The sequence below is a fragment of the Pelodiscus sinensis genome, chromosome 10 (assembly GCF_049634645.1).
Source record: "Pelodiscus sinensis isolate JC-2024 chromosome 10, ASM4963464v1, whole genome shotgun sequence".
Lineage (NCBI taxonomy): Eukaryota > Metazoa > Chordata > Testudines > Trionychidae > Pelodiscus > Pelodiscus sinensis.
The window spans coordinates 19,050,874-19,074,079 of NC_134720.1; the positions used below are offsets into that span (position 1 = coordinate 19,050,874).

Consider the following 23,206-nt stretch of genomic DNA (forward strand, 5'->3'; position numbering starts at 1 on the left):
TTCTTTTTTTTTTTAAGGTGTTCTCAAAAAGTTTGCTTGAAATTCTTGCAATACATAATATGTTGTGTGGGTTTTTTTTAATTGGAAATAAGATATTAGCTTTCTGAAGTGTTGTAGCTGCACTGTCCTAGAGAAACCAGGTAGGTGAAGTAACATGGGTTATTGGACCAACTCCTGATGGCGAATTTGTTTGTAGTTTGCCATTCTGAACATATATTATTTAAGACTCTTGCTTTTTAAGACTGTACAGTAGTGATGGGCAACCTGTGGCCCATGGAACCCCTGGCTGCCCCCACCCTCACATGCACCGGGGGGTGTTGGAGCCCTGTACTTTCTGCTTCTCCTCCATCCCAGCATTTTAAGAAGGGTCACTCCTGGCCTATTCCTCCCCCTACCTCCCAGAGCTGGAATGCCACGAGTCAGCTGTTTGTAGTGTTCCAGCTCTGGGAAGGAGAGAAGGAGGGCAAGGAATGGGGATGGAGCACAAATGAGGTGATTCGCAGGCTCTGAAGGTGCTGGGGGGAAGCAAGTAAGTGCAGAGCTCCAGTGCCCCAATGCACGAGACATGTGGGGGTGGGGGCAAACAGAGGGGCCACAGGGCTGCAAGTGGAATCCCAGTGGGCTATAGGCTGTATAGCATCCAGCAAAATGGGAGGCCTGTTTTGCTGGCACTACTTAGTGTAAAGATTTAATATTTGGGCCTATGATTTTTTGAAAATAATTTAGGTTGAATACTCAATATACAGCATTGAGATTGTGGGTTGTGAGACTGGTCCATTAAGTCAGATGATGCGTGACAGAATATTTATAAAAAAACAGGAACATGTCCTGAAAAAAACAATTTGTCAAATCTCTCTGAGGGGAGAATTATGTGTTCTAGGAACTCATGGGACATCTAATGCTCATTCTTGCACAAATTGGACAGGAAACATTAGGCTTGGCCATATACATGGACTCTAGATTTAAAAACAGCTGAATTCCTTCTTGACTAAGGAAGACAGAAAGAAATAAGCTAGAAACTCCAGGGCAGTTTAAAATATTTACTGGAGGCCTGTTCTAGACTGCTCCAGCTGAATTTAAGTCCTGACATCCATCCAGATGGATTAATAATCATGGGTGGCTTGGAAAGTATCTGTGTGTGCATGGCTGCACCCATTCATGCCTCAGCAGCTGAATTTGCATGAAGAAAATATCCTCCCCAAATATGTATGAACAAAACTCTATTGCCCTGTAGTCATAAAAAGCACTTTTAATAGATGAAGTTGGATTGAACTGAGTGAGATTTGTCATACTTGTTCGAGAATGTGTGAGAGATGGGTGTGAAATGGTTTTCCTATTTTGAGAGAAGTTCTGAGATCTTGAAAATGTTTCCTGTCCTACAAATTGAGATGAAAACTCAATATTGAAAAATTTCATAAACTAATCTGGGAGGAAGAACAAAAACCTCAGATTGGGTCAATGTATAATTTTGAAATGTTTTCTAAGCACAATCCATTTGAATTCAATAACTCTTCTTTAAAAACAATTGAGGGTTTATAATCAGTCTGTCCTTTTAAAAAGCATTAATAATTAACCTAACAGCACAGTGTAAGTATACCTAGCTATAGCTGTAGGGTAATTCAGTAGCTCTTAACCCCAATCTGTGGCACAGTTATATCTCAAATGTAGCTTACAACAACAAATATCTACCAGATGTCCCTAACCAGCTGAAACAGAGATGACATAACATAACCACTTGCTGAATTCCTTGAAACATTCCCAGTTGTGTAGAAACTTACATTGCTATTGTTATGAGGAGCATATAACATGACTTGAAAACTAGATAGCTAGCATAGCATGCCCAGATGTTGGCAGTAAAATGCATGAGAAACAAAGAACCTGCATCCACCGCAGAGAAGGTTCCCAGTGCTAGCTCTCCTGCAAGATCCCAGTTAATAGTCACATATCCTACTGCCATGGAGCTTACTGAACCTAGAGAGAAGAGACAAGAATACTGTGTCTGTTAGGGCTATCAACTAAATAACAGCATATTTATATTTCAAACTCCACAGTAAATATTTGACTAGAACAGTTCTAGTTCCAGTTGTAAGTTGTGTAGTTTATGCAACAAGTTAGTCATTTTTAGATAAATGTCTGCATTCATCAATTCTTATCATTTTTCTTAATGACAATCATAGACGTGGCTATACTTGGTGTATTGGATAAGCTGTCTTGTGTAAGCAGAGGCTGAACTACTGCTTGCTATCAGCCAGCTAAACGGAGAGAGCTGCCCTGGGAGTGGGTGTACTCACTCCAATTGTTTAGCTCTGCAGGATAATTAACTGTTAACTGTTGATATGTAAATACAGCTCATGCCAGGATGGGGAAGGAATCTGAGGTGTGGTTATGTAAATCCAATTCAGACTGGGCTGATGGAGGATCAGTTGTTAGAATGGAATGCGATGTATTTGGGTTAATTTGGGCTGTTGTGGGGATGTCATCATGCTGCCCCTAAGTGTGGGAACTGTAAAATATGACATCGCTGCTTGCAGCAGAGACACCATCATTGTAAGAAGTCTTAGTTGAACAAGCCTCCCCATTCCAGAGTTGAGTGAATGGAGTTGGGGTGGGGGGAAGGGAGAGCTTGAGCCAGCTGGCTTCATGCCTGCCAGGTGTGAGCTATAAGATTGGTTCAACCTGCCTTCCCCCCCCCCCCCCCCCCCAGTCTAAGGATAGACTTAAAGCAGATTGCATCAGGAGTCTTTTTGCTAGTCCAGTGGAAGCTGGACTCTCTTGCCAGCCTAGATGGTGGCTAAAGAGTTGAAATCACTAAGAGCTGAAGTCACTGGTTTAGTCACGGTGGCAGGCGGAGCAAGCAGACCACAGGAGCAGCTCAAAGGTGGCATGGCCTCAGGCTCAATGAGTGGAGTTATCCAGGTGATGTGTCAGGGTCCGCACTGACTGGACAGAGCTGTAAGTGGGGTACGGAGAAAGTTTGGGTAAGTGAATGGAACCCTTCCATTGTTGGACTGGTGAGCCTGAGGGGCAAAGGACATTGCTCAATCCCTTGGAACTGGGATGGTTACTCATGGAGAGTTATGAACTCTGTTTGTGGTATTTTCCCAAGCTAATGCCATGTGACTTCTCTTCCATTAAAAGTTTATTTTCCACACACAGACTCTGTGCTTGTGCGTGGGGAAGCATTGCCTCTCAGAGGTGCCCAGGGTTGTGTGAATTTCCCAGGCTACTGGATGGGGGCTCGAGCTGGTTCTATGTGAGATGGACCCCAAAGGTATGTCTACACAGCAAAGTTTATTTTGAAATAACAGCTGTTATTTCGAAATAACTTTCCTAGCGTCTACACAGCCAAACTGCAATTTTGAAATTAAATTGAAATAGCAGAGGGCTTATTTCAAAATTGGTAAACTTCAGTCCACGAGGAATACAGGCAGTCCCCGAGTTATGTGGATCCGACTTATGATGGATCCGCACTTACGAACGGGGCTTTCTCGCCCCAGAGCTCGCAGGCAGTGGGACCGCCCAGAGCGCAGCTGTCCCGCCACCTCGACCTCCGGGGCGAGAAAAGCTGCTCCGGGTGCCCCTGGTCTGCTGGGGACCGTCTCCAGCAGACCAGGGACACCCGGAGCAAAGCCGGGGAGGCGGAGGGGTCCCGCGCCTCTGAGGCTTTGCTGTGGCAAAGCCGGGGAGGCACAGGACCCTGCTGCTGCTGCAGCTTTGCTCCCGGTGCCTCTGGTCTGCTGGGGACCGTCTCCAGCAGACCAGGGACACCCGGAGCAAAGCCGGGGAGGCGGAGGGGTGCCGCGCCTCTGAGGCTTTGCCAGAGCAAAGCCTCAGAGGCGCGGCACCCCGCCACCGCTGCGGCTTTGCTCCCCGTGTCCCTGGTCTGCTGAGAAGGGGCGCAGCTAGTGCGCCCCCCCCCAGCAGACCAGGCTTTTGTTGTGGACCCTGGGGTAGAGCAGCTGGGGTGCTGCTGGGTTGGTCCTGCAGGGACCTACCTGGCAGCCCAGCTGTTCTGTCCCAGGCTCGAGATTCAGCCACTGTTGAAACTGATCAGTGGCTGATTCCAGGAAGCTGGGGGCAGAGCAATTCTGCCTCCAGCTTCCTGTAGTCAGCCCCTGGTTAGTTTCAGCAGCAGCGGCTGAATCTGGAGCCAGTTCCGACTTACATACAAATTCAACTTAAGAACAAACCTATAGTCCCTATCTTGTACGTAACCTGGGGACTGCCTGTAGTGCCAATTTTGAAATTGCTATTTTGAAACAAGCGCTGTGTAGATGCTTATTTCGAAATAGGGGGCCTCCAGCCCTTCCCAGGGTGCCCTTCTGGCCGCTCTGGGCACAAACAGGAAAACTTCTCCCTCCCTCCCTCTACTGGAGCCCTTAAGGGGCCAGAGTCTGGCTGCAGTCTGTTGTGGCTAGCACCAGGCCTGCCAGCCCAGAGCCACTCTGCTGCTGCCCCTGAACCTGGCCACAGCATGAGCCTGCAAGCCACTGGCAGCCAGCCCTCCACCGCTCCCCAGGACCAGTCTTCCAGCTCCCAGGAGCCTGCCAGGGGCCGGAAAAGGTGGGCTCCGGCCTGGTCCAGTGCAGAGATCAGGGACCTGATTGAGGTTTGGGGGGAAGCTGCCAACATCCATGATCTTCACACTAGACAGAGGAACACGGCTGTCTACAAGTGGATGGCTGCCAGCCTGGCCACCCAAAGCCACATCTGAACCCAGGAGCAGGTTCAGATGAAAAACTAGGAGCTGCGAAAGGCCTATGCCAGGGCCCTGGGGGGCAGTTCCCAAACAGGGGCAGACACAGACAGCTGCCCCTATTATGATGCCCTGGACTGCATCCTGGGGGGGGGGGGGCAGGATGCTCTGTGCTCCCCAGGTGGTCATCGACCCTGGGGCAGAGTGAGGAGGAGTAGGAGGGCCAGGAGACCAGAGGGAGCATGCCATGCAGCCAGGGCCCCCGAGCCATCCCAGCAGACCAGTCGCTGGTGTCCTCTGAGGCTGGGGAGGCAACAACATGAGTGCCATCTCTGTCCCCGTATGCAGGGGCAGGAGGGGAGGGAGACCAGGGACGGCTCACATAGGCCTTGCTGGCCATGGCTCACGTAGCAACCTATGCATGTGCTGTCTGGGCACGTGGCCCTAGCTGGCTGCCACATGGGCCTTGGCCTGTTATCCACATGCATGTATGTATGAGGGCACATGACATGCTCCTGACCCTGGGGTGGGACATTGCACAATGCCCTCCCTCCATAAGCCCCCTCTACATAGAAGCAGGGGACATCCCCCCCTCCCCTCCCCCCACACATTCTATCTATCTATCTATCTATCTATAGATGATAGATAGCACAGGGGCATGGGTGCAGTCCCGGGCCAGCTCCCACTCCTGGGGATATCAGGACATCCTGAACATGGCCTGTGTGTAAGCATATTGGCTCCAATGGTGCGGAGACCTGCCATCCTCACCTTGCAGAGGATGTAAATGCTTATTTTGAAATAGGGGGCCTCCAGCCCTTCCCAGGGTGCCCTGCTGGCCACTCTGGGCACAAACAGGAAAACTTCTCCCTCCCTCTACTGGAGGGAGCACCCACTGTGTCCCCAGGGAGAACTGACCACTTCTCTTGTTCTTCCACAGCTGCAGCATCTGAGAGTGCAGGGTGCACCACCCTGCCTAGGACATCATCCTGCACCCGGGCACTCAGCAGGCTGACCCGGAACCAGGAGTACCACCAGCGGCAGCACCTGGTGATACTGTGGGGTCTGCACTGCACCCTGGACTACTGGGTGCATGAAGACCTGCAGCTCTGGTGGGAGAGCTGGCAGTAGCTGCTTGTCCAGGACTGTGCAATCTGCAACCACCTGCAGATCCTTATGCACAGATTGCTGTCTCCTGCTGCTCCAGCCCCTGCTGCCTCCCCAGCTACTGCTCCTCTTCCCACTCCTACTCCCCCTCCTGCTTCTTCCTCTCCCCCCTCCCCACCTGCTCCACCCTCCATACCCTCCGCCCCCTCTTCCCCACTCTCCTCAGATGCTGAGGCCCTGCACCCGCAGTGCTGAGAGACAGGTGGGCCAGCTTCTCCTTCCTCTTCTTCCCATTGCTTCTCCCTTCCAGCTCCCTCCTCCCAGGTTTACCCCCTCCCTTCTCCCACCCTCATTCCCTGTGACGGGGTAAGGCCACAGTCGACCCCTCCGGGGTGCCTCCCGCGATGCTGACATGGCCACTGCCACTCACCTTCCCTTTCTGGTGCTCTTCACTGCCCGTCCCTGCTGGGCCAGTTCCCTAGTCTCCCCCAGCCAAGGCTCTGAGCTGAGGTCCGTGCCCCCACTGAGAAGCATCACAGACACTGAATGTGCACACTAATTGCCCCCCCTAGATTTTAAGTAGTAATAAGTGAAAACAGGTGGCGCAAAGTAGGTTACAAAACAAAAGAAACAAAACCACTTGGCTAATTCTCCACTGAAACCTTGGTTCAAACTTAAACTCACCCTAAAACCTCTTTTCCAGCTGCCACTCTAAACCAGGGCTCTCTTCCCTCCTCTGGGGTCTCGGGCTCTTTGCTTCAGGTGCAGCCCAGCCAAAAGACCCAGGCCTCTCCTTTCCTGTTCCTTTTGTTAAGGAGTTGGGGCCACTCCCTACCAATCAATACTCAGATTTAAGGACAAAAGATTCAACAGTGGCTCATCTAGAAGTTGTAGGTAACACCTTCCATATTTCCCATTCACACATTTGAAACTCACAAAGTATTCCCCACTCCATGTGTCTAATTTTACATACACAAATGATACAACAGAGTAAGATAAACAAAACCAGCAGACCATAACATGAAAATCGATGGGTTACATGAAATAATTTGCTCAAACCACCCTTGAGTTATGTATATTCATGTCCATGAGTCCATTTCATAAAGTGGCCGGGGGGGAGGGGAGATTGTCACACACACTCCAACCCAGTTTTGTTCAATAAAGAGAGTTTATTTTCGTCCATGTATGTCTTTACTGTACATTAGGGAGGGGTTAGTGAAAGGATGTGAGGATGGTGAGGCTTTAGTCCTATTCCGGGTGGAAGCTCTCCTGCAGGGCCTCTCGGATACGGACAGCCCCCCAGTGGGCCTCCTGGCTGGCAGTTGGGCAGGCCTACATGTACAGGCTAACCAAGTGCTCAGTCTCTGCCATTCTCTTGCACAAATTGTGCAGCATGCAGCATGCTGCCACCATGTGCGGAGTATTCCACTCAGAGAGGTCCAGGCAGATGAGGAGGCATCTAAAACGGGCCTTCAGCCAGCCGAAGGCACCCTCTACCACGATGTGGGCCTGGCCAAGCCTGGCATTAAAGGCCTGTTGGGAAGGATTGAGGTGTCCCATGTAGGGCTTCATGAGCCAGGATTGTAGGGGGTAGGCTGTGTCCCTGACCAGGCACACAGGCATGTCCACATCCCTGACCCTGATGTGGCTCTTGGGGAAGAAAGCAACCAGCATACAGCCTCTGGCACACGGAGGAGTTGCAGTAAACCTGTGCGTCGTGTGCTTTGCTGGACCAGCCCTTGTTAATGTCCATGAATTGGTCCCGGTGGTCAGACACAGCCTGCAGGATAACTGAGAAGTATCCCTTCCGGTTGATGTACAGGGAGGCCTGGTGTTCTGGGGCATGGATGGGGATGTATGTCCCGTCAATTGCCACTCCTCCGCAGTTGTGGAAGCCCAAGTCCCTTGATCACCGCATCCACATCAGTGAGGTGGATGACTCTGCAGAGCAGCACTTTGTTGATGGCCTTGACCACCTGCAGAGGGGGACACAAAGCCAAGTGTCACTGGGGTGCCAGGGTGGCTGAGAGTGCTCCTTCCCAGCCACTGCTCCGTGCCCCCACTCCCACGAGCAACCCTCCCTGCAATCCTGGCCACTGCGGGCAGTCCGTAGTGGAGGCAGGACAGAACAAACCCTCCTGTGGAGGGCACTTGCACCACCTCCCCCCCCCCCCCCCGCTTTTCCCTAGGGCAGCTCATCTCCTCCTTGCACCCCCCCCCCTCCTGGCACAGTGGCCAGAAACTGCCATACCTGAATGAGCACTGCTCCAATGGTGGATCTCCCCACACTGAACTGGTTCCACACAGCTATCCGTCATGGAGAACTTCCAGAGGTTGATGGCCACATGTTTTTGAGGGGAATGGCGGGCCTCATGTACTTGTCCCATTGCTGCAGAGCAGGGCAAGCCACTTACAGAGATTGAGGAAGGTGTCCTTCTTCATCCTAAAGTTCTGGGTCCATTGTTGATCTCCCCAGCGCTCCAGGACGACGTGATCCCACCAATCGCTGCTGATGTCCAGATGCGGTGGGGCATGCTGGCGTCTAAGAGCTGTAGCTGCTTCTCCACAGCCCCCCAGGAGGGTCCAGAAGACGGCCTGGGGGTTGGGCTGCAGCAGATGTTGCAAGGCAGCCTCCAGAAAGTGCAGCCAAACTCACAGCAACATATCCAAAAGAAGCACACGAGTGCCCAGGGGCAGCTCTGGCTCCATGGTGCAGAGTGCTGTGGTGTCCTGAGTGAGGACAACCAAAGCATCCAGGGAAAAAAATGCTTTGTCCCTCAGCGAGGTAGGCAAGCAAATAGGGGAACACGAGAACCGGTTGTCCAGGGGGATCCCTTTAAGCAAAGGCCTCAGCCTCAGGTAGCAGCCACACACACTAAGTCCTGACCTAATGCTCTGCCAGAAGTGGTTTCAGCTGCCCTTAAATGTGATTCAGCATCCAATCAGTGTGGGTGCACTATTTTGAAATAGAAAAATGCTATTTTGAAATGCATTTTGTGTTTAGATGTGTTATTTCGAATTATCTTATTTTGAAATAACTATTTCGAAATTAGATATTTTTAAATAACACTGTAATATAGATGTACCCCTAGATATTAAATCCAGCCCTAGCTGCTGCCGGCCCTGCCCAGCAGAAGGGTTACACTAGAAGAAGGAAAATGTTTTTAAACTGAATGTCAACAGTATGTGCTGGAGCTGGACTACTTCAGAGTGAGAATCTAGACTAACAGATTGACAAAAGAAGCCGTTGGAGATAGCCCAATGCTTCCCACTGATAAATCACAGAAATTGCTATTCCAGTTACAGATGTAGTACCTCCAGCTGACTTTACTATTTACAGTTTAATGACTGATCTCTTTGCCATTCTGAAGATGTAATTTAAGTTGCTGAATGTTGTGTGAAATATCAGCTAAGCATAGATGCAGTGTAGAGAGTCTGTGACAAACCCCTCTCCCCCAGATTTATGAAATGGACTCATGGACATGAATATACATAACTCAAAGGTGGTTTGAGTAAATGATTTCATGTAACCCATCAATCTTCATGTCATGATCTGCTGGTTTGGTTTATCTTACTCTGTTGTATGTACTGTTTGAGTGTGGAAAATTATACACTTGGAGCGGGGAATACTTTGTGGGTTTCAAACGTGAATGAGAGACATGGAGAGTGTTACCCTCAACTGTTAAACTATCTCTTTTGTCCGTACGTCTGGGCAGTGGTTGGTAGGGAGGGGCCTCAATTCTTTAACAAAAAGAATAGGAGAGGAGAGGCCTTGATCTTTTGGCTGGGCTGCACCTGAAGGCAGGGGCCAGGGCCCCCAGGGTGTGGAAGACAGCCTGGTTTAGAGTGGCAGTTGGAAAAGAGGTTTTAGGGCGAGTTTAAGTTTGCACTGACGTTTCAGTGGAGAATTTGCCAAGCGGTTTTGTTTTGTAACCTACTTCGCTCTGCCTACTTTCACTTATTACCATTTAAATCCTACTGCTTCAACTTAATAAAACCATTTTTATTTTCTATCAAACCCAGTATAAGCGATTGTTACCTGGGGGGCAACCAGTGTGCACGTTCCCCCTTTCGTTGTTAATTCTTTGGGGTTTGATCCCATCTGGGGAGTGCTCTCTCAGGAGACTGGGCCCTAAACTGCATTCTCCTTGGACCTGAAGAGGTTCAGTGTCTGTGCTGCTTCTCGGTGGGGGCAAGGACCTCAGCTTGGGGGAGACCAGGGAGCTGACCCAGCAGGACTGGGCAGTGAGGAGCCCCAGAAAGCAGGAAGGCGAGTAGCAGAGGCCGGGTCAGCACCCCAGGAGGCACCCCCAAGGGGTCATCTGTGACCGCACCCCGTCACAGAGTCCTAGACCAGTTTCCTAGGAAACCTCTTCAAAGACCTATTTGTTGTAAAAGTTTTTGATGCTGTAAGGAAGAGCTTTTGCCTGGCTTAAGGGAAATTAATTGTTTCCTGACTAATTTAAATATCTGAGGAAGCATCTTGTAAAATGTCCTTTTAAATGTATTAAAAAAAAAAAGCATAAAGGTTTTTCGGCTTCCTTATTGACATTGGGAGGCGCTTTTTTTTTTTTTTTTTTTTTCTGGTGAATCTGTTTTTTCTCTGGCTGTCACCCAGTAAAAACAGTGAAACTGACACTAAGCCAAATGCATAAAGGAAACACACTTGAGAAAATATATTGTTCTGCTAATGACTTTCAGTTTGTCATCTTAGATAGTTCTTGTTACAATAATAGGTATGATCCCTTCAGGTAGAAATATAATATTCAAGTTGATGGTGTCCCAAGTTGAATGGTAGGGGTGCATGTGTAAAAGTTAACACCCGTCTCTGGCAGCAAAACGAGAGAGAGGTCAGTTGATCAAATACACAACTAATGAAATTATTTCAATGGGCCTATACTTGGGAGTAAGCAGTGTCTTTCTAAAATACTTGTATTTGCCCCCTAACAGCTGGAGCTGTATAAATGCCTAACACCACCATAAGATATACAGGACTGGCAGCATTATGGAAGTCACATTAAGGTGGTTATGTCTCCATTTACATTCCTTCAATTTTCTTTAAAAAAACCCTCAAAACTTCAACATACAACTTCTTATTTGCTCTCTAGGAACATCACCATTAGTTTGGGCATTTTTTATATACACTAATTATAATAGGGTGTCTTGCCACTTTAAGGGCCGGAAGGCTTAGGGTTGGCCAGCCAGTCCTGTTCAATTAACCAACCTGTATTCAATTAACCAGCCTGTATCGGTTATTGGACTTAGGAGGAAGAAAGCCCAGTGGTTAGGTGCTGTCTGGAGAGGAGAGCAAACAGGTTCCTCTCATATGAGACAAGAAGCCTGGCTCAGGTTAGGAACAGTCTGATGGCAGTGGCCAGCCCTACTCTTGGTAGGAGGGTAGATCTGGACCAGATTGTTGGGAGATCCGTAGCCAGTGGTTAGATGGTACCATAAGACAGGCCATTGCTGTCCACCTGCATGAAAAAAATATAAGGCATGGAGTTGAATTTTTCTTGTATTTCTCATGAATTATTTTATAATTTGAATGTACAACCTACTTCCCCTGTTGTAGGATGTTTCGTAAGCATGAAATGGACTTACACCATCATATAAGCACACAGGAATTGAAAATGTTATAGTTTCACATTTTAGAAGGTACTTTACTAGATGAAATACTTTAATACTACATTGTTTACTTACTCAGAAATGTTGCTACTGCCTCAACAGCACCGTTATAAACATAACTCTGAGATGGTGCTTTGTCGTTCCATAATACCTGGACATAATTCACAACCTGGTTATAGCCAGCAGTGGCTAAAGCCCACCAGAGGGACCAGAAAAGAAGATTCTTTGTGCAATAGCATTCCTTTAAATCCTTGCATAACTGCACAAGCATGTGATGCTGGTGCTTGTCAGACTGGCATTCAGGTGAAGTTGAGGGGATGACAGATTTCCTAGCAGCTTTGTCCTCTTGGCAACTTAGCTGCTTGATGCTGGATACATTTGGCATTGTGTCTTGATCCGTGGCTCCTTGGGGAGTTCCAGGGCTATGCTTTTTGTGAAAGAACATGCTGCTTTTTGGCATTGGTAGAAAAAATGAGGATAGGAACGCCACAGATAAGGAAGCCAAACTGATGGCATTGAGATAAAAATAGGACAGATTTGCCAGAGATACTAAAAGTTGCCCCAACGCCGCTGCAACTGTGCTGGCAACCAGTGTGATGCTTCTGCAATAGCTAGTCACTTTCTGATAATGGTCAGCACTGACGATGCTGTAAATGTAGGCATAATAGGCAACTTCGGTAGCTGTTACCATTCCATAAAAAAACTCCATTATCTGCATTGCGAGCACTCCTTTGGCAAATAAAAGCATCAGCCATGTAATAATGAAGCTAAAGCCTTGTAGAGTGATGATGGGCTTATAGCGCACGTAGTCTGTAATCAAAAAAACAGGAAACAGCAGCACCAGATAAGAGTATGTCCAAACTGGGAAAATCTTGTTTGTAGCCTAGAAGGGAAAGGAAGGAATGCTGTGATTTTTTTTGTGTATAAGTGAATGCATTTGGAGACAGGATCACACTCATTGCTGTTCATTCAGTGCATAAAATACAGAACTATAAGTATGCATGATGCACAAATCTTGTACTACTTTCACCGCTTTAATAAAAATATTTTCTGTCTACGAACCACCTGATTATTACCTTCTGTCATGAAATTCTCAGCTGGCCCTTTAAGACAGAACTGGGGATTGAGCTCCTAGTCTTTCACAGGAGAAATATCATGCATGTATCTTTCTGTAATAAACTAGCCAATTAGCCCACCATAAAACGGGATTTTCAGGTCTTTCCTCCACGTTGGTCTTCTCTCCTGAGCCTCCAGTCTCTCTCTCCTCCTCCTTCTTCTGCCTCCTACTGCCCCCCCAACTCTCCTCCGCCTTCTGCCTCTCTCCGTCTCTTTCTCTTTTCCCCCTCCTGCCTCTCACTCTCCCTTTCTCTTCTCCTCCTCCTCCTCCCTCTCACTCTCTTCGCTCTCCTCTGTCTCCGTCGGGGATGCACCCTCGTCCAGGCCCCTCTCCCAGGCACGTATGTCACCGCCCTGCCCCCCTTCTCCTTCCGCCGTGGCACTCGGCTGACTTCTGCGCCGCTCAGTCGGGCTGCCATGCGGGAGCAAGCAGCATAAACGGCCTCTCTCTCTCTTCTCCTAATGCCTCACCCTCCCTCTCTCTCAGCTCTCATCTGCCTCCTGCCTCTCTCTCCATCTCTCTCTTCTCTCCCTCCCGCCTCTCACTCTGTGTTTCTCTTCTCTTCTCCTGCTGCGTCTCTCGCGCACTCTCTCTTGCTGTCCTCTGCCTCCTCCGTTCTCCTCTCTGTCTCCTCTGCGTCCGCTCTGCTTTCCTCCTTTTGAATCCGGTGCCCTTTCCTGATGTCAGAGATGCATGGTCATCCAGGCCCCGCCCCCTGGCTGTTCCCTCTGGGTGGCGCTGTTGCCTCCCGCCGTGGTGCTCTGCTGATTTCTGCGCTGCTCAGCCGGTCCGTCATGAGTACGGACCCCAAACGGCCACTTGTGCCCGCGCGGAGGCCCGACTGAGCGACGCAGAAGTCAGCCGAACGCCATGGCAGGAAGCAACAGCGCCGCCCAGAGGGAACAGCCAGTGTTTCAGCATTACAGAGTCACAGACATTGGGCTACTATTATATATGATGTCTGAGACTGAGATTGCCTTATAGTTTCTTTCTGAAGAATAAAGTGTACTCAGTGTTTTGTTCCATATAATGAGAAGCCAGTTGTAGCCATACCTCCTCAATGGTCAGGTTTTTATCTGGTCCCACTAGATAAGGGGTGAGAAAAGGTTCTGATGGCCTCATCATGGAGAAGAAGCCATATATGCAAAGGACCAGAGTAGGATAAATCCAGCTTTTGCTTTGTACTTCCTTCCAGCAATCCATGCCCTGGCCAACTGAAATAAAGCGAAGGAAATGGTTAGTTAGTAGACTGGGGCTCTTCACTGGAATTGAAGGTTATTTTAACATTTATTATTTTTAAAAGGTCTTGAACATTGAATACAGAAGTTCCGCCTTTTGTTAAAAATGCAGCGAACTCTTGCTGAAATGTGCAGACTGGTAGAAATTCCATTCAGTTTGTGTTTATTTTAAAGGATTTGAAGGGATTACAAAGGACTGCTTCCAAGAGTGTTCACTATGGAATTCAGTTTAATTATTCTCTTATTTAAATATTTTATGACAATGAAATTAACCCAGGAAAAATTTTCCCAGACAGTTGATGATTGAGGAATTGTTTTTAACTTGCATTACCTACTTGAGAGCAAACTGTGCCCCAGTTTGATCTGTTTCTTAATTTTTTCCTCCCAGATCTTTCTGCTTTCATGTGCAGGTCTCCCAAAGCTCAGTGGAAGTCAGGCTGCCCAAAGAGGGGAGAAGACTTTAGTAAACTATAGAAAGGATACTCTGCAAGTGTAAACTGGCAGAGTTCCACACAAGCCTGCTTTGTATCCAGTCTCATTATTTAAAATGTAAGTGGAAGTTGTTTAAATGGACCCTGCTCAGGTGCAAGTGTAAATGAATGTGGGTGAGCCAAATTCAGATGACATGCCTCACTGGAAGCTGTGTCTTCTACACTAACTTGAATTCTCTTTAGAAGTTTGACTGTAGCTTACACTATCTTCAGTGTGACTTCTGAATTTGAGCTGGTTAATCTATTGGGAATCTTAGCTGGTACCACTTTCAGTCACCTCAAAGCACAGGTTGCACTATTTTAGATCCCCAGAGGTTCATTTCAGCTTTCATCCTCATGCCAATGTATAACTTTATGCCTAGGGCTGACTGAACATTTTCAGTAATTTTTGATGGGAAATACATTTTTTCAATTAAGCAGATTTTTGTTCAGAATGTATGCTTTTGTCAAATTTCAGCTTTCACTGGCAAACCTGAAAGTCACACTGCTTTCAATTTAGGGATGAAAAGTCACAAATTTCCATTGAAACTCTGACAATCACCACCACTCCATTAGATACATTTTTCTGTGCAGCTATACACCTACTAATTCTAAGGGAGTTCAGATTGTTTAATTCACTATCTAATGTGCCAGAAGAGTTGTTATAGGAAGCAAAGTGATTTGCAGGGTGTGTATATAAAGTAAGGACTTTCAAGTCTACTTTAATTTACACCTTCTTCTACCACACTTGGTTAGGATCCCTGACATGGCAGGAAGTAGGGATTCTGATTTATTCGCTTTTCAAATTCTGAAGCAATGCATAATCTATTGACTTCAATAGATTTACTTCAGGTTTGTTTGTCCTGGGTGAATTTTGTTGGAGAGCCACTAGGGGGCAAGATAATCTCAACAATTGAGCAGAGGACAGTAAAGAGCCAAATGCCAGAGTAGATTAGAGCTGTACTGCTACCACTGAACTGGTCCTACTTCTATCCTTGACATTGCAGTCACTAGTCCTGTTCCATTGCTGAAACTGCAGCCGCACGTTCTGACTCTGCCATGTCTTCTATCCTCCCATTTCATCACAACAGCATTTTCTCACTGTATTTCCCGAAGAGGAAAATGACACCCTCAACTGCTCAGCCGAAGCCAGGTCCCCCCCGCCCTCCCGGCTGTTGCTGGTCACTGGAGCATCTCATCCCTCCCATGCTGGGTTGCTGCCCAGTCACTGGAACCCTGTAAGGGCCCTGCGTGCTGGAATGCTGCTTCCCCACTCAGCCAAGGGGGCTGGCATCTCCACTTGCCCCATCTGCATTGCACCCCCCATCCCTAAGAGTGGGTATTTGTCTCCTTTGCTCTTGCTGATGAAGTCAAATGCCTCCTGACTCTCTTATCCCCAGAAGGCTGGCTGTGAGCAGGGCTTAAAAAGAGGGACAGTCCTGGCCAAAATGGGGCATGTGGTCATTCCTGACCCTCCTTTCCCTTGAAGAGAAGTGACACCACTGTTGCTGCTAAGATACAACATGATGGGCAATCCTGTAACTGGACAGATATGCTTCACAAGATACCGAGAGGCTGAACAATAACAGCAAAAAACACATTTCCCTGTGTACTTAAGAGGAGCATATTTAGCAAAACTCATGTCACCTGCATAGATAACCAAGGCTCCAATTCCTTCTTATTGGGTTTGCTTTTTAGAGCTAGTCTGCCACTACACACCTTCAAGAATTAAGGTAGATTCTTTGCTGTGTGCCTGGCCATGCTGTGAGGGCCAATGCAAGGGGTTGGGAGACCCCTGCTTTCTCCCCATCTCATTTGAGACTTTTTTCCATCACTAGGGATGCTAGCAGTGAGCAGCACCTGTGTGCTAGGGAATTCAGAGGCTGCTGTGCAGTTGATTAAAAGGGTGGGTGCTGTTTTTACACTTCGCTCCCATGTGCATCCATAGAGCACCCAGGGACAATGACTCATAGTTAGGCTGCGATTAAGTCATGGACTCTGACTTCCATAGACTCCTGTGACTTCCACCAGTGCTAGTTGGGAGCTGCAGAGTTCCCTGCTATCTGTGGAGGCAGGGAGCTGTGGAGTGCCCCAGATGGAGGTAGCTCCTAGCCTCTGTGGGTCGGGGAGGGGGGAGGGAAAGACCCCTTCTCCCACAGCTGGGAGTCACCAGCGGAGATGGACCCTGGAGCTGCAAGCCCCAGGATGGTGGAGGGCACTGGAGCTCCCAGCACACGAGTAGATGCCCAGCCTCTCTTCCCCCATTTTGTCACGGATATTTTTAGTAAGAATCACAGGGATAGGCCACAAGCTTCCATGAATTTTCATTATTGCCCATGTCCTGTCTGACTTTTACTAAAAATATGTGATACAATCTTACCTTACCCATAGTTAATATAAAAATCGAGTGTCCGTGCATTTTTTCTGGACAACTAATATCTCATCACAGTAATCTTTGTTCTGAGCAACATGAGCATCACCCTCTACAGGTTTCAGCAAATGCTACTTGAACCTTTCTTTTTATACTTGAGCAACCCTAGTGAGTACACCCAGACCCAGTGCCATGCACACACAAACTAATTCCCAATCCAGGCACAGGTTTCTTACAGCTGTGTCCTGTTTTTCCTTTCCCTTCAGTCTTTTTCTTCATCTTACCCAAGAGCATAAGTGATTTTTATTGTTGCTGTGGCACTTATATGATGGACAATCGTTCTTGAAGGTAAGCTTTTTACCTTTTCACTGAAGTTCTGCAGGAAAGGGCTGTCCCTTGCACTTTCCCTTTGTTACCACCCCTTCTTTTACTCTAATAGTTCTTTGTCCTTTTGAAAAGTTGCTAAACTTCCTTGATTGTGAAACAGCAACAACACCTCTTTGTTTTCCTATTTACCCATCCAGATCTTAATCTCATCACTTTTTCCAGAGCTGCTATTCTTTCCCTGCCCTTCTCATTTCGTTAATTTTCATATTCTTATAGCGCTGAATTATCTCCCTTTCTTTTCTCCCTTTTCCCATGGAAGTTATTGGACTATAGGTTTTGTAAACTCAGATGCAATCAAACCTGGTCTGCCGTGGCTGGTTCTTGAATCTCTTTTGCCCCGCCTCGGTACAGTTCCCTTTTTAATATTCCATGTTCTTTTGTTTCTCCTAGTTCAAAAAACTTGTTCCTCTTGCATTCCAGCTACTGTAGTACTCCTGTTTGGCCTCCTTCCTGCTGCACTTGTCTTTTCAACTTGATTTACCAGACACCTTCCTGAAAATCTGCCCAGCTGGCTCTGTTGCACCACTCCCTTTGGAATTAGTTCCAAGTGTTTTAAAGGAACAGTAAATTAATTCTGGCATATTATTTATTTGCACTGTGCAGGGACAGAAAGACACCAGCTAATAAAGACGAGGGCGCACGCTGCTACTCCCTGTGAAACATACAGGTGGTAAATGTGATCCCTTTTCCTGAAGAACTTGTCATCTAAATGACTGTGTGGACTGTAGACCAACAAAGTGATGGAGGTCAAGGACAAGCATACTGATACCAAGTAATGAGGTGATGAGAGCCAGTTACTGAATGGTTTGTTGGTTCCAAATCATTCCAATGGTTTACTATATAAAATAGTTGCTGGGTGGGGCTAGTCCCTGGAAGAGGCCACAACCAAAGTGGTTCTGGAGAAGGGTAGTGAATAGGAGAATAACTGTCAGACTACAAAAGATGTATGAAGTGTACATATAAGTGTATGCAGTGTAGTTGTTGGGCTCTGAGATCTTCCACGTGGCCAGATCTTCCACTGGGCTAAGTTAGCATAGGCCTGCTAGGTTCTCTAAATCTTGCAGACACACAGTGGCTGAAGTATATGGTCTCAGGAGATTCTGCTCCAGCCAAGGAGAATAGCAAGCTATGGAGACTAGCACTGTGTAGCTAAAACAAAGGAACTTTGTTTTTAATAGAAGGGACACTGTACTCCCTTCCATACCCTTTTAGTTCACTAGACCTCCCGTTGCCCATGATTTGCCCATCCTTACTGATCACACTGAGGCTGTGTCTAGACTGCATCCCTTTTCCATAAAAGGGATGCAAATTAGACACATCGCAATTGCAAATGAAGCGGGGATTTAAATCTCCCCCGCTTCATTAGCATAAAAATGGCTGCTGCTTTTTTCCGGCTCGGAGCTTTGCTGGAAAAAAGCGCCAGTCTAGACGCGGATCTTTCAGAAAATAAAGCCTTTTCCGAAAGATCCCTTACCCCTTATCCCTCCGGTAGAGAGGTGACTGGAGCATTCCTACACCTCAGCAATTCCCAGCTGCCAAACTGATTGCATGAGAGCGTAGGCAGCCAAAGAGCAGCCCTGAGATTGCTTTACTTTAGACTGGCTCCTGCCCAGTAGCTAGAAATCTGTACATTTGGAGATGATGAAGTATGAAGATGGCTTAATACCACCATTGCACATACCTTTTTCTCCAGCTGCTGCCAGCACTGTCAGCGGGATACAATAGAGTCTGTACCTGTATTTGTATTTTTTCTGAAAGGTCTTCCTCCTTTTCTGAATAAAAACTATTTGTTGAAATGAGAACATATGAATCTTATCCACCAATCTTTAAATCTTGCTTGCAAACAAATGATTGTCAGGGCAGTGAATGAGTGGCCAGCTGGGCAGGAGCTGGACAATGCGGGGCCCTGAATACGCAGGGCCCAAGGCAACCGCCTTGCTTGCATTCCCCAAAGTCCGGGCCTGGCTCCGTTAATGCCAAGGCCTTCAACTTCCAACCTGTGTGCTTGCACAGACAGGGAGTGTGTCTGAGGGATGTAGGTGTAGAGGAAAGAGTTGTTTAAATCAATTCCCAGTTGCTAAGACTCCAAGGACCTATTACAACAGCCATGAAGTTCCCACTTCATGCTTCAGTGACAAGGGGCAGGTGGGGTGGCACAGGAGATAAGATCACATACTCGCATACTATCCACTTTAGGAGTATATTTAACAGTCTTCTGGCATTGCAGGGTGCCCGAGAGGAAGAAGCCCTGAAAGAATGCCTTGGACCTTCAGAGGAAAGGTGGCCTGGGCCAACCCAGTGCCTGTGCATCAGTCCGTGTGTAATGTCAGCAGGCAGAATTGAACCTGGTGTGGAAGAAAACAAGCCTTCACTCTGTGTTTGTAAGCAACAAGTAGCCAGAGACAGTTTATTTGAGCAATATTGCAAGGGAAAGTACTGCGAGACACAGACCTTCAAAATATGAAACAATTAAAGCCAATATATATATACAGGCAGTCCCCGAGTTATGCGGATCCGACTTATGTCGGATCCGCAGTTATGAACGGGGCCGTCTCCCTGGTCTCCAGCAGACCAGGGAGAGGAAGCAAAGCGGCGGAGCACGTGGGCAGCGGACAGCCCAGACGCATCTGGGCTGTCCGCTGCCCGCGTGCTCCGCCGCTTTGCTCCCCGTCCCCCTGGTCTGCAGAGCAGGCAGATGGGGAGCAAAGCAGAGCAAAGCAGTGGAGCACGTGGGCGCGGACAGCCCAGATGTGGGCTGTCCGCTGCCCACGTGTTCCGCCGCTTTACTCCCCGTCTCCCTGGTCTGCAGGCCAGGGAGACGGGGAGCAAAGCAGAGCAAAGCCGCGGAGCCCGAGGGCAGCAGGACAGCCACGGCGCGTCTGGGCTGTCCCGCTGCCCCCGTGCTCCGCGGCTTTGCTCCGGACGCCTGTGGTACAGCAGCTGGGGCACTGCCGGTTGGTCCCGTAGCGCCGCTCTGGGCGCTACGGGACCAACCCGGCAGCACCCCAGCTGCTCTGCCCCAGGCGTCCTGATTTAGCCACTGCTGGTCAGTTTCAGCAGCGGCTGAATCAGGACGCCTGGGGCAGAGCAGCTTGGGTGCTGTTGGGTTGGTCCAGTAGCGCCAAGTAGCGGCCGCGCTACTGGACCAACCCAGCAGCACCCCAGCTGCTCTGCCCCAGGCGTCCCCAAGTCAGCCGCTGCTGAAACTGACCAGTGGCTGACTACAGGAAGCCCCTTCCCTGGACTTCCTGGAATCAGCCGCTGATCAGTTTCAGCAGTAGCTGACTTGGGAATGCCTGGGGTTCTTAAGTTGAATCTGTATGTAAGTCAGAACTGGTGTCCAGATTCAGCCGCTGTTGAAACTGATCAGTTTCAGCAGTGGCTGAATCTGGACGTCAGTTCCGACTTACATACATATTCAACTTAAGAGCAAACCTACAGTCCCTATCTTGTACGTAACCCGGGGACTCTCTCTGTGTGTGTGTGTGTGTGTGTGTGTGTGTGTGTGTGTGTATCTATATATATATATATATATATATATATATATATATATATATATATATATATATATACTGTCCTTTACATATAACAACACTAAACAATTAGTCTCCTTTCCATAATAATTCCCTTCAGACTCCACCTTATCTCACGGTCTTCACCAGAATCAGCATTCTATCCTTATCTCCTAAAGCAAGGCGAGAGGTAAAGGCAGCGGTTCACCACAGCTCTCGCCTTGTCAGGCCACAGATTTAGCCTGACTCTTGCTCTGCTACTGACAAACCCTAAGATGGCTGCATACAAATCCCCTTATCCCCTATTCCTGCTTCCACACTGGGACTCCTGGAGCTTAGAACATGAGCCTCTCCTGCAGACTCAGTATTCTTTCTCTCTGTCAGTGGTCTCAGTGCCACTAGATGGGACAGTGCATCACACCCAGAGAGTGTGGGGGTTACACGTGAACATAGGGCTGATTTCTACACTAAGATTTACAGTAAGATTGACTGACTTCTACAGTAAGATTTACTTTATACCCTTCTATTAGCTGCTTTTCCCCCTTCCAGGGTAAATAGCACTTTGTCTGCAATCCCTGCTGAATGATGATGATTCTTTTATTTGTATTCTCATGCTTATAGGCACTGGTTGTGGACCAGGACCCTGTGATAACAGGTGTTGTTCAAACACTGATCCTCAGAGTGGGTATGTCTACACTACAGCGCTAATTCGAACTAACTTAGTTTGAATTAGTTAATTTGAACTAAGCTAAATCGAACTAACGCTTCTAGAACTAAAAACTAGTTCGAATTAGCGTTTTGCTAATTCGAACTAGCGCGTGCACACTGATTGGACGCAGGGGGGCATTTAAGGGCAGCTGAAACCGGTTCTGGCAGGGCATCAGGTCAGTAGTTGCTTTGTGTGGCTGCTGTCTGAGGCTATCTGAGGCTCCAGCTTAAAGGGACCCCCCCCCCCCCCGGACAGCTGGTTCTCAGCTTTTCCTGCTTGCTTGCCAACCTTGCCGAGGGACAGCAAAGCGTCGGTCTCTGTGCCCGTCTGTGTCGGTGCCTCGGGGGGTCCCAGGTCCTGGGCAGGCTGCCGGCAGGCTCCTGCCTCTCGGAGCCCTCCTCCGTCTCCTGGAGCGGTCCCTCTGCCCCGGGGTCTATCACGTCCCGGGGGGCAGGGACGGCATGAGCCCCCAGGAGGCGGTCCAGGGCGTGGAAGTGGGGGCAGGCCTCCAGGTCGGCCCCTGGCAGGCAGGCACGGGAGTAGGACTGCCGCAGGTCTTTGATCTTGCAGCGCACCTGCTCCCGGCTGCGCTGGTGGCCCCTGGCGGCCAGGCTGGCAGCCATGCGGCCGTAGACAGCCGCGTGCCTGTGGCTAGTGCGGAGATTGTGGACATTGGAGGCTTCCCCCCAAACCTCGATGAGGTCCACGATCTCCGCACTTGACCAAGCGGGTGCCCGCCTCTTATGTCCCCGGGCAGGCTCCTGGGAGCTGCCAGGCTGGTCCTGGGGAGCAGTGGAGGGCTGGGTGTCCTCGGGTGGCTGGCTCATGTTGTGGCAGGGGCAGGGTCTGCTGGCTGGGTGCTAGCAGCCTTGCAACTGGCACAAACTGTGTAGCCAGCCCGTGGCCCTTTAAGGGCTCCGGGGCCAGGAGGGGGGCAGTCGAGTTTGCCTGGTGTTGGCCAGAGTGGCCACCAGGGCAAGCTGGGAAGGGCTAGCCTCCCACTAGTTCAAATTAAGGGTCTACACAGCCCTTAATTCGAACTAGCTAGTTCGAACTAGGCTTAATCCTCGTAAAATGAGGTTTACCTAGTTCGAACTAAGCGCTCCGTTAGTTCGAATTAAGTTCGAACTAACGGAGCGCTAGTGTAGCGCCTATGAAAGTTAGTTCGAACTAACATCCGTTAGTTCGAACTAACTTTGTAGTGTAGACATACCCAGTTATACTTATTTACCCTGCAAAATCCCTTTTGTAATCTTGTTACCCACAGTAAGCTTTTCCCCTCCCAGCATTTTGCTGCTGCACTTTGCCTCAAGTTTTCTAAGGAGTCTGATCAGTAGAAGCTAGTGAATGAATAATGCAAGTGGCATGCTAAAAGAAGCAGAGTACCTGTAGATTAAGGGATGAACAGAGATAGTAACTCCTTGGCTTAGGTTCAATGGTGCATATGTAGAATGGAATCTGAACTCAGGAAGAGGTGCTAGTTACGTTTGTTGTGCACAGAGGGTGAGAGAAACCAAAGAGCAAGAAAAATCAATATGTTACAGGGTGTAATGATTGAGTGGAATGTGAAGACGTTGCTTGTATGTAATCAAATAAAGTGAAACCAATTCTTTATTTTGGCTCAAGAGACTGCCATTCAGGAGTTGTGCTGCTTATTTTCCCATTTGATTGTGTGCCTTCCTGTCTGTTCAATGGGAAACCAGGCAGGAATTTATCCATTTGTTTTATTTTATTGGGGTTTCATTGTTCCCTCTGTCTAAGCTCTGCTCAGGCACAGCAGCAGGGGAGACTGTAAGGGAAGCTGGTCACAGTTCCTTGAGTCTCAGCCATGCAGGATCAGTGTAAATTAAAGCAGAGGGTTAGCTTCAGCCTTGCCCCCACTCTCCTGTCCCCTTTGCCCTCTACATATCTTTACTCCAAGGTCAAGGGATCCAAAGCAGAACTTGGTGCTTGCAGAGATTTTCCCTCGGCAAGGGG

At 48.5% G+C, this 23,206-nt stretch overlaps 1 protein-coding gene and 1 long non-coding RNA gene across 3 annotated transcripts in view; one reads left to right on the forward strand and one right to left on the reverse strand.

Annotated features, from left to right (window-relative positions):
* Window positions 1-23,206, reverse strand: part of SLC19A3 (solute carrier family 19 member 3) — a 30,228-nt gene that overhangs the window by 5,710 nt on the left and 1,312 nt on the right. Inside the window, exons 1-4 of one of the 2 annotated variants that reach the window (XM_014571932.3) lie at window positions 17,309-17,448; window positions 13,596-13,756; window positions 11,501-12,308; window positions 1,779-1,971 (exon numbers count right to left, since the gene is read on the reverse strand). In XM_014571932.3, coding sequence (XP_014427418.2) covers window positions 1,779-1,971; window positions 11,501-12,308; window positions 13,596-13,745 — 1,151 coding nt within the window. In that variant the 5' untranslated portion in view covers window positions 13,746-13,756; window positions 17,309-17,448. Of the gene's footprint in view, window positions 1-1,778; window positions 1,972-11,500; window positions 12,309-13,595; window positions 13,757-17,308; window positions 17,449-23,206 lie in introns of those variants that run through there. The other variant, XM_006119887.4, reaches the window with a different exon arrangement.
* Window positions 1,934-6,980, forward strand: LOC142830761 (uncharacterized). Its single transcript, XR_012906223.1, has 2 exons — window positions 1,934-3,271; window positions 5,634-6,980. It is a non-coding gene; the product is annotated as an uncharacterized LOC142830761 (long non-coding RNA).